This window comes from Elaeis guineensis, chromosome 10, assembly GCF_000442705.2.
Source record: "Elaeis guineensis isolate ETL-2024a chromosome 10, EG11, whole genome shotgun sequence".
NCBI classification, from domain to species: Eukaryota; Viridiplantae; Streptophyta; class Magnoliopsida; order Arecales; family Arecaceae; genus Elaeis; species Elaeis guineensis.
Genome location: NC_026002.2, coordinates 6,618,556 through 6,629,300, shown reverse-complemented (window position 1 = coordinate 6,629,300; position 10,745 = coordinate 6,618,556). Strand labels below are relative to the sequence as shown.

The 10,745-nt window shown below is 39.2% G+C and overlaps 1 protein-coding gene across 3 annotated transcripts; it reads right to left on the bottom strand.

Annotated features, from left to right (window-relative positions):
* Positions 1-1,057: 1,057 nt before the first annotated feature.
* On the bottom strand, positions 1,058-9,325 carry LOC105053457 (beta-galactosidase 5). 3 transcript variants are annotated; one of them, XM_073244840.1, is made up of 19 exons: positions 8,809-9,295; positions 8,590-8,685; positions 8,363-8,475; positions 8,204-8,270; positions 7,941-8,033; positions 7,613-7,756; positions 6,808-6,896; positions 6,506-6,611; positions 6,326-6,413; positions 5,071-5,189; positions 4,785-4,949; positions 4,364-4,542; positions 3,904-4,012; positions 3,722-3,832; positions 3,505-3,615; positions 3,294-3,407; positions 3,001-3,206; positions 2,091-2,427; positions 1,058-1,609 (listed from the first exon to the last, which is right to left on the bottom strand). In XM_073244840.1, exons 1-19 carry the CDS (start codon positions 8,965-8,967, stop codon positions 1,487-1,489), a joined length of 2,529 nt encoding a protein of 842 aa, XP_073100941.1. In that variant the 5' UTR covers positions 8,968-9,295; the 3' UTR covers positions 1,058-1,486. The 3 variants fall into 3 exon arrangements, with proteins under 3 accessions (XP_073100941.1, XP_073100942.1, XP_073100943.1); XM_073244841.1 differs by lacking the exon at positions 1,058-1,609 and having other exon boundaries at positions 2,317-2,453; positions 3,722-3,833; positions 3,905-4,012; positions 8,809-9,313; XM_073244842.1 differs by lacking the exons at positions 1,058-1,609; positions 2,091-2,427; positions 3,001-3,206; positions 3,294-3,407 and having other exon boundaries at positions 3,712-3,832; positions 8,809-9,325.
* Positions 9,326-10,745: the final 1,420 nt, after the last annotated feature.

Here is a 10,745-nt window from a genome sequence, read left to right as displayed (position 1 = left end):
GCATCCTTTCTGTATCCGGATTATATCTGCATCCATTTAAAACAAATATGGATGTGAATTTTTACATCCAAATAACATATGTATTCATATTTGTATTCGTCAGACAAAAGAATTATGGATATGGATATGCTGGTATCCGATCCATATCCAATCCAAATAACATCTGTATTCATATTTGTATTCGTCAGACAAAAGAATTATGGATATGGATATGCTGGTATCCGATCCATATCTAATCTGATTTCAGCCCTACCACCAACTCAATCGTAGACCAATCTAATGGTAAAAAAATATGTTCAGAAAAGAAACGGAGTAATATACACCATACCTATGAGTATTCCTTTGTAGTTGGACTGGTCTACTGCTGAGATGATGGACTAGGTCCACCAATAATTTCATCCCATTTTTTTTAAAAAAAATTATATTGATAATTCCCTATTTATATGGTCTCCCACTTCACATATCTCTGTTCAATTTTTTATTATCTTTATTTATTTTCTTTTATGCTTTCATTCACGCGGCTCTCCAAAGTCTAAAATCATCTAAATCCAAACCACATGCGTGAGAGGGAATTTTTTTTTTTTATAATTGCAACAGTTCGATAAAGGTGAAAATGCCCCCTCGTCAGTTTGTGGACGGTACACATCCGTGGAACTCCAGCTGTAGGAAATTCTTACAATAGGAGTGCGTTTCCATTTCCAGGAGACTCCCCTAGCTTCCTATTTTAAGGTTTTTATGTTGGTTAAGCGTTGCTTCTTGGCAAATGCTTTCCTCAAAAACAACAAGTTTACGAATGACAAAGGACTGATTACAGTCGATGAAGAGCATAGCCATAGAGCATTTCGGTTCAGAATAAGGGCATGCTTTTGGGTTGACTCATTTACACCCTTTGTATTTGAAACGATTCTTTTCGATCGTAGATCTTTCCCTGATCAAATTGACCAAAAAAGAGGAAAAAGGCAGGAAAAAGAAAAAAAGAAAAAGTCTCAGCGCCAGTACAACACTGGTAGAACATAAATTGGGGGTTAAATCACCAAGCAGCACGAAATGACATCCATAAGCATCTTAATAATCAGAACCATGCTTAAAATAACCCTTCTTACATCATGAATCAACTTTATTCCACTGGATAAGGGAAGAAAGAAAAAAAGGACATGAACTAAAACAAATATGCAAACCATCTCTCTTCTTTTTTCCCCCTTTCGCAACCTCTTCCTCTCCTTTCTGGTACCAACTTCTGAATAAAGGTTGGTAAACCAGATAATACTTCTAGGGACTGGAGAGACATCTTTACCTAGGAACAAGTACAAGCACTCAATTCTACTATCTTACCCCATCTACACCTAACTCCGCAAACTAACACCTTCCATGTGTGTACACGCGTACCACAAACTATTACCATCCATTATGCTCCTTTCACGTACAGTGTGCACGAGAGGGAATCCAATTAAAGAGCCTTCCCTCAATTACACTTCACCTCACAAGCTCAAGATGATGGGGGCGAACATACAGCTTCTACAGCCACTCGTTTCATCACATCGGGGCATGGATCCCCACCGAAATTGTTGGTGGATATTGTGACCGCACAACGCTGCTGCCCAACGCACTTCTGTTCACACAGATTAGGCATTCAAAATCGGTTGCATAAACCAAGAGTCATCATTAACACCTCCTATGAGTCCATACTCCATACCATGCAAGATAACATACGTGTATAGGTTATACAAGACTTGAATGAATGTATTTTTGCGCATTGATAATGGGTTTTGGTTTCTAAACAATATCCCCAATCCACCCAAGAAATAATATGGTTCTTAATAGAAGGCCCATGCTGAATAACATCCTACATGCAGTTAACAGTCGTTGAAATTGGGTCTTCAGGAATCTCACATCAATTGGGCACCATATTCAACGTTATTTAACTTATAAATAGACTGTCCTATACTTTTAGTTATTTGCAGGAAGAAAATCTCCGAGCAGTTTGAGAACTTGAGGGAAGAACTCATGCATAAACAACTAGGAAGATGTGTAGATATCAATATATATGCATGTGGCAGAAGACAGAATGATGAAAGTGTAGTATTGAGAACCTTTTCCAAGGTGGTGTGCGAATTTGGTGAGTGGCATGCTCCCTGCTGGAAATTTCCACAAGTTCCCAAGGGCGTGCCGAAGCTGGCAAACTTGATAGCTGAGATCAACTGTCCTGACGCACATCGCAGGTGAACTTTTGGCTTATGATACTCCTCAGGCTGGCCATAGCTCTGAATGTGCCAACTCTTTATCGTGGGATGCCACTCAGAAACGTCAGCACAAACACTGGACACAGATTTCTTCACAAGAGAAATCTTTGTTGCATCGCCTCCAAGTTCCTCGAATACTACTAAAAGATTTTTGGTTGGCTGTAACCAGGACCTTGGCACATGATACCTGAGCATCCAATAATTAGCTTCAATCTGCTCAATCAAATGGAAAAGAAACAATAACAATTCAGCTAGAATCTAAAGTCGGTTCAGCATCCCATGGAAATTCCATTAACATAATCTTCCTATGAAATCGCTTTGACATGCAGTGATGCAATAAAGCTTGATTACACTACAGCACCAGAACTAACATTTGACAGTTGGCTGATCAACCAAATTTGTGTCTTCAATAATGAGGCTTCCTTGTGACTCCACATATGTCGCCTGTTTTAATTTAATTTAGTTGGCAACATCGATGCAGATAGAATCAACTGTAGTAATTCATTAAGATGCCATGAAATTCTCATGAGAAGCAGACTTATCAACATGCAATGACCTCATGATATTATCATCTTATCAACACCAAAGAAGTAATACTTCTACGTTCTACCGGAGTAAGAGAACTCAACAGTCCAACCGCTTCAACATGTATCGGCTCATTAAAGTTATGAAAGCTCTTCTTTGTTTCTGAAGCACGATTATAAATATAATGACAAAAATTCATTAGACAGAAAATTGTCGACCTATTCAAGTTTCTTACCAGAGTTGGGTTGGTTGACCACAACCAGTTTGACACTTTGGAATGCGATATGTCCCTGCATAGTTGCATCCTTTGCAATCCCCATTTGGCGCCAATAAGGTCCAGTATCTTCCAATGCTTTGTCCATTTATCCAAGCTTGACCCTTTCCCATACTTCCCATATCCAATCCCAGTGGGTCATGTCCAGCAGGAGCATCAAAGTAAGCCTAATAATGAAAGGCAAAAAGGTCTGAACCAAGATGCTAGAACAACAGAAACTTATTTATAAAACATGGCTAGGTTTCATTTCTTACCCTATACCACGTCAATGGCTGCTGCCTTTGAGATACCAGTGACTCTTTTATCCATTCAACTGAAGAAGTGCCCTCTAGAGAGTTTAGATTCATAGCTTCTCCTTTTAGGCCAACCTGCATATATAATCACACAAACAATAAAGTGTTACCACATTTACATCCATATAAGTCCTTCCAATTAAAATCTGCAGATCATGAGAAAAAATTTAACCTGATATGACCATTTCTGCCAGGTTAAATCTCTTTTTCCTTCATCAACTCCATGTAACACCACCGGACCTAGGACTCCAGTATTCCACAACTCATAATGCACCCCTGCGTTCTTCACTCACAATAGAGAGGTTTAATTGTTCAGGTTGAGTTGAAAAGACAACCAACGTCAGTAAATAATCAGAGCAAGAAACGGAGCAAGCAAGACATTGACTAACTGGCAGCCCGACAGCAACACTTAGCAGCGCAATTCTGTTAGATCCAGCATGAAGATTGACATTGCCGGTATATGTGATTCTCCTATTTTTTCTGTTTCCATAAGCAGAACCTACATAGCACGGTCACATTTTAGTTTCTTGATCACTGGCACTAAAAGAATTACCTATCTGATATTATATACCGAGAGTTGACCATTAACAAAGACATGCAGGGCATGACCAGCTGACTGTACGGTGAGAACAGGAAATTGACCCCCCCGTAGAAATCCTTCAGCAGGACTTACATCAACACTGCAAAAGCAAAAATAAAAGAGTTTTCTAATGGTAAAAGCTATTAAATGTACACACATATAAGGGTTTTCATCTTCTAACTTTAACTCAAATTATATGCTAGTTCATGCTTTACTTCGCCAAACCCATGCAAGCTGGTACTAACAGTATAATTCAGTTTACTTAGAGATGTTCCAATATCATTAAAATGACCCAATACTTGTGATTCTATGCCAACAACAGTGAAGTATAATAATGAATAATAATCTACAAATATGGAATAATAATTAGAGAACAGAGAGCAAAAGTTAGATATTCTAGATCTGCATGATATCTCTGATATTCAGATAAAGAGGGTTGATCTAATCTCACCTGGTAATGTACCATAGGTAATCACTGGCATCCCTGGTAACATTTATCTGCTCTAAAAGGCCAGCTATGGTGATCAGTGAGTTATCTCCCAATGAAGCAACATCCTCATCATATGTTTCCCACATAAGGGACTGGCTGTTAGCAGGCAACATTTGCATTTGAGATGTCTGAACGCCAACCTGTGATGAAAATAGAAAGAGCTTTTATCTTGGGCAACACCACCTTAGCTTTGCCTTTGAGCTTTGAGTATACTTGCGACATTCAACCTTTAATAATTTGATCACAAACTCAAATATAGGCTATGCAAACATCCAGTAATGCAGAAATGGCTTTTCCTGCATATCATGGTCATTTAATGACATATGAAACAACATTGACAGACATAGATAAGAAAATTGAAGCAGATTTATTTTTCACTTACTTTTGCAGTATTGAACACTATATTTCTGCAGTCAGGAAGAATGCTAATTGACCAGGGAGGCAGGTTGTAGTGCATGTTATTGAAAATTACTCTTGCAAAAGAATTAGGGTTGTAGTTTGCCAGGAAAGCTGCGCAACCTCCTGATTCAGAACTGAAGACATGAGCCTAAAATGCCCAAACATAGTTAGTTTAACCAAAATAAGAATTCTTCTAGATATTCAAGAAAAAAAAAAGATAGTGCTATAAATATATATTCGACTGCTTGGAGAAAGGAAATGTAACATACCTCTTCATAACTTCCGAGAGAAGTAACAGTTGGATCAGCAGAAACTAAAGCTGATTCGCATAACTTAATAGCCTTGTGGAGCTCTCTCAGATGTCCATATTTTGGTTCCCTGATAAGCCCTGCCAATTTGCCACAATGAATAACATTACAGTAGTCCACTTTGTGGTGTGAAAAAGACATGTATCATGGATCTCAACCCAAAAATAAAAATCAAAATGTTCCATATTTGTATTAATATATCAAGGCAAAAATTATAATGTAGTGAAGTTGAGATTGGGAAATGGAAACTAGGTGTTTTGGCTAAATTCCTCTAGAACAGCTCATCACTTTCAAACTGCAGAGTAGAATCTCAGAGAACTAGATCAAAACAAGTTACAGATACAGAGAGCATGTTAACAAGTCTCCTCAAATGTTACGACCAAAACTACAAGATATGAAAGAAACCTGGAACAGGACAAAATGGGACAGGTATAACAATAAAAATAACATATTATCAGATTTCTAATCAGATCGGGTCAAAGCATAGCATTTCTATAAAGCAACAAACTGACATTTAACATGCCATTGATGTCAGGGACCAGTAGTGATAAGCTAACCTAGAAACATTCAAGATCAAATCATTTTACCTGAAGTCCAACTTAACTTTCACAATGATTAAAAGAGTATTACTACCAACTTAATGGAATTTTGTTGAGGAAGTAAAATTTGAGGGCAGTAATTACAAATATTACAACTGTAAAAACAGTGAATGCCAATCATGAGGGATTTGGATTATGGTCAATCCGCTAGCATCTTCACTAAGAAGCTGAGTTGACATTCCACTGGCACAGAGCTGTTAAAAGAAGCAGCAGAACTACAGATCCTGATAATATTGTCTGACAGCTAAAATAGTCTACATGCGTCACTTAATAGATCCAGAGCAACTAAGTGTCACCAGTAAAACAAATTTAAACATCTAGTCAGCAATTTCTTTTCTTCTACAATTAAGGTTGATGAGAGTAAGCATTCAGTCCGCAATCAGTCTGCAATTTCTTTTCAACCCCATCTAAGCAAGATATGTGCTAATTTTGACTGATTAACAGCCACAGCTAAAGTTATTTGTCCATTATAGCTGAAAAGTGCAGAAATATTTTTTTTAAAAAAATTGAACCCAAGACCTTTACCATACACTGTGAAATTTAAAAATATGACGAAAATCTAGAAGGAATTACAGTAATAGTAAAAAGGACTGTGGAGTATGGTCTCTTTCTCTTACCAAATTCATCAATAGGAGCATCATAATCATAGCTGGTTGAAATAAAGGGACCTCCAGCTGTACGGCCAAAATTAGTTCCTCCATGGTACTGCAGGGAAAAAGCATAGCATAGTACCTTTTTACTGATACACGTGTCCACACAAGTGCAAAATAGCCACAATGCAACTGATCTGTTCTAACCATGTAGTAATTGATGAAGGAGCCACCCTTTTGTAGAAAGCGTGCAACTGCAAATGCCAGATCCTCAACTGGTCGCTGGCGAACAGTGCCCCCAAACTCTGTAAACCTGCAATTGTGATGAAGCAAAAGGAGCAGAAACTTGCATTCAGCTTGAAGTAACAAGAATTCATTTCCTTTCAATTTGTGTTTATAGCATCAAAAACCTATCCCAGTAAATGTAAAAGATGATCTACAAATATATAATGGAAATTTCATTCTTTTAACTTGAGCCCGTCATACCTATAATCGTTGAAACAACTTACCAGCCACTCCAAGCTTCTGTCCACATTGTAGGCTTGTAAGGCTTGTTGGGAGTAAAAGCATCACAATAGAAACCATTGCATGCATTTATCTGTTGCCAAAATTTAAAGAACAAATAGAAATCACAACAAGAGACTTGAACATCTGAGAAAAGAAAACAAGCTCTAACACTATGTCAATCAGCATCAACTATGATTATAAGAAAGCCTAGAGATATATTGCAGCAGTTTGCCACCAATCTTAGACTACTGTGCGTATGCATCTTCGCTTGGCATAAACAAACAAAGAAAAAATATATTAGCTTTGCTGGAAGGTTCAGCTTTTTAATTAACATTTCATGACTCCGCTGCAAGGTTGTTACAGAATCATCTCTCTAGTCCACACTACTACAGTTACAATCTGAAACAATTACATGAATGACAAAAAATTATACCAAAAATGTTGCCCAGCCCATGTACATGTAATTACTTAGTTTGGAGATGTGGCATAGACATGCATACTCCTTTATGGTGAAGAGAATAAGAAACAATGAGCACAGAGTCTCCCATTTCTCTGTATATTCACTAAATAGATGTGACTAGTTGAAAATGGAGCACACAATATCACGTGAAAGGAATAGCGAGCACAGGAGCATGCGCCACTAAAAGAGAAACATCTCCCTATGACCACAGAGAAGAAGACCATGAAACCACCTTAATTAGTCATCAGAGGTAGAGGGTCCCACCTTCAGTATAACAAAACTTTTCCTTTCAGATAGATACAGGCAAAAAAAAAAAAATGTAGACAAAGAAGAACAAATCTTCCTACCACTGGATCTGGGGCATCATCCTCCTTGCACATCACCCAGGGGACACCTGTTCCCAATCCAACCGCCATTTTAGCAGCCCAGTTCACATATGCATGGCCAGCAGCATCAAATGCCTTACTTTCTGGTCCATACTCATTCTCAATCTGCACTACATGAAACTCTAGATCAGCCAAAACACTATCATTTTATTAAAAAAAAAAAAATCTTTGTTGCATTGTTTTACTACAGGAATAGAACTCCCAGAATCGAAGGCTGAATAAATGAAATCAGTCTTCAGGACAGGACCCGAAATTCCTTAGAAGAAAAGGAGAAAGAAAAAAACCATGCCTGTGAGAGTATAATTGGGCCACCCTGCGACGCAAAAAGCGATTCACTCTTCATCATCTGCACAATCTTTTGGGTGAAGCCTTGCATCGCGATCTGCGACACCAAATATGCATAAATATACCAATGCAGAATCTAGTTAGAAATCAAAGAAGGCGTAAACCATATGAAAAATATATAAATTAAGTAAATTCTATTCGTATTCTTTTCATTGGCGCAAGAAAATGAGGAAACAATGGAATTGCAGAGTAGAAAAAGAAAAAGACCTTGAACGGCTCATTGTCTGTTCTGAAGCTGATGCCTGGGACATACTTCAACCAAACTGGAAATCCTCTACACATCATGAAAAGGAAAAAAGGAAGAAAGAAAGGAGCTCATCATCTTGTTCTCAAGGATCTAATAACAAATAGGCGTGTAAGCAGTACCCAAAATTCCACTCGCCACAAACGTAAGGCCCGATGCGAAGATGGACGTACATTCCCACCTTGTGCGCTGTCTTTATAAACCTCACCAAATCATATCTCCCCTCGAAATTGTACTGCAACCAGATGTGCTCCCATTTAAGATCCCATAACAACAAATCCAAAATATGGCTCACTAAACCTTAGTAAAAAAGAAAAAGAAAAAAAGAAAATGGCAGCAGAAAGAATACGTTTCCAGGAGAAGGCTCATGGCCATTCCAGAACACATATGTCTGTATCACATCCAGCCCTCCATCCCTGGCCTTCTGCACCAGTCCTTCCCACATCTATCCCAAAATTTAGCAATTTTTTTTTAAAAAAATTATTAATATAAATAATAAATAAAATGTCCGTTAAATTATACAGCTAAGAAACAAAGAAAAGATCATAAATGGAGGAGATGGTGGTACATCTGGTGTGCTCCGGGGGTAGTGAATGGAGCCAGAGATGAGAATCCTCCTCCGGCCATTGATTATGATGGCCTTGCGGTCATATGTGACTCCGCATTGCGCGGCAGGAAGGATGAGAAGCAAAAACAGCAGCAGGGAGATGGGTTTTTGGGCTCCCATTGCAGGGTGGCAGCCGCAATTCGCCCAGATCTCCCACCCCTCTCGCACTCGTTTATCACCTAGAGAGGCAAAGTTTTAGTGGTGGAGGGAAAGCTGAGCGGTGAGAACCGCCGTCATGCGTCGAGAGAGTGAGGCTCTTCTAGTCTGCCAGACCCAGATAGCACATCTGTTGACCTCTCTTGGATGGGGTAAGGGACGGTTCTTCGGGTTGAAGCTTTCACGCGGAAGAATGTGATCTGACGTCGACAGCCGGATCGCGCCCTGCACAAAGCTAAAGCGTCACTCCCACACAGATGTGGAAGCGAGCGTGCGCGATCCAACGGTGGATTCGCTCGAAGGAAGAGAGGTTTTTTTTTTTTTTTTTTCGGGGTGGGGGGATGGGGTTGAGGTGAGGTTGGGTTGGGTTGGGGCGCAAAAGATACGACCCCTGTTTCGGATTTGGGGTGTATTATTGCGTTGTGGGCGGATGTGGGGATGCCAATGCCACAAACAAGAAAAAGGTGCTGCCGATCGCGAGATGCTTCTCTTGTGCCCCCGCTCCCAGTACACAATTCCCCCTAGGTTTAGGGTTAGGGCTTGTTTTGCTTGGGTAGGAAATTGCATCGCTTCTCTGCTTCATGCAAAGACAAAGTAGCTGGGATGGTTGCGTCGGTTCTTAGGAAACAACCGGGATGGTTTATTCCTGGTATAATTGTAAGCCAAAAAAAAAAATCATTAACACCATCAGGTGAAGTTAGTTATAATGATCTAACCAGTGGGCTTTTCTATATAATTAACTTGGTCAAAGGGGTGGGAAGGAAGAAATTATATCATGCACCATATATACCATATGGTGGCGCACCATATCAATTACCCATTTTGGTGTATATGGACTCAATAATTATGCATCTGGATTATCATCCCATGCATCTTATCTTGATTTATTCATGATATGAATGAAAAAAATTTATCTTAGTTAAAGCCGATGTTCAGATGATCGCGATCTGTATCGATATTAATCCTGACCAACTCGAGATATTTTCAAGAACGACTCAGATCGATATTTCAAAAAAATTTTATGCCTGATATTATTATCCAATTTATACTAGTTAAAGAGATTTCGGAATCCACAGGATAGCAATTGATAAGGAAGAAGGATAATGACGTATCTTTCCGAACAAAGCAAGATATAATAAACATATCTCGCTCAATAAAGCAAGGCTAATAATCTAATTTTTTAGATTTGTCATGACACTTCCACCCTCGTCTATAAATAGAAGATCAAAAGGGACTCTCGAGGTATGCAATTACTTCTCTCCCAATAATACACTCCTTCCCTCTGTTTTTTAATTTTCTAACTTGAGCATCGGAGGATTCCTACTGAAGTCAACTCCGATCAAGAATTTATTTTGCAAGTCAAGTCACCACTGCCGGACGCCGGTCTACATCTCTTATCCAGTTGATCCGACATCAGTCAAAAGACTAGCAGCAATAAATTGGCACTAAAAAAAAGATCCAGATCTATTTACGAGAAAGAGCAATAGATCCAATTACTATAGCACCACGCAAAGAGACCTCATTTTGTTGCTCCAATGCAACCACTTCAAAGGTGGCCAAAGTCCTCACGAACTCACAAGCACCCCCGCAGCAAATAGAGGTGCCGCCTCCATACTCCCAACTAGCCATAGGGGTAGATCCTAATTAGTTTAACCTGCTCATGCAGTAGGTACGAACTCTGACTATTGCTGTGTGAACAATGCAGTGGGCTAACAAGGTACCTAATGAAGGGCCTCAACTAG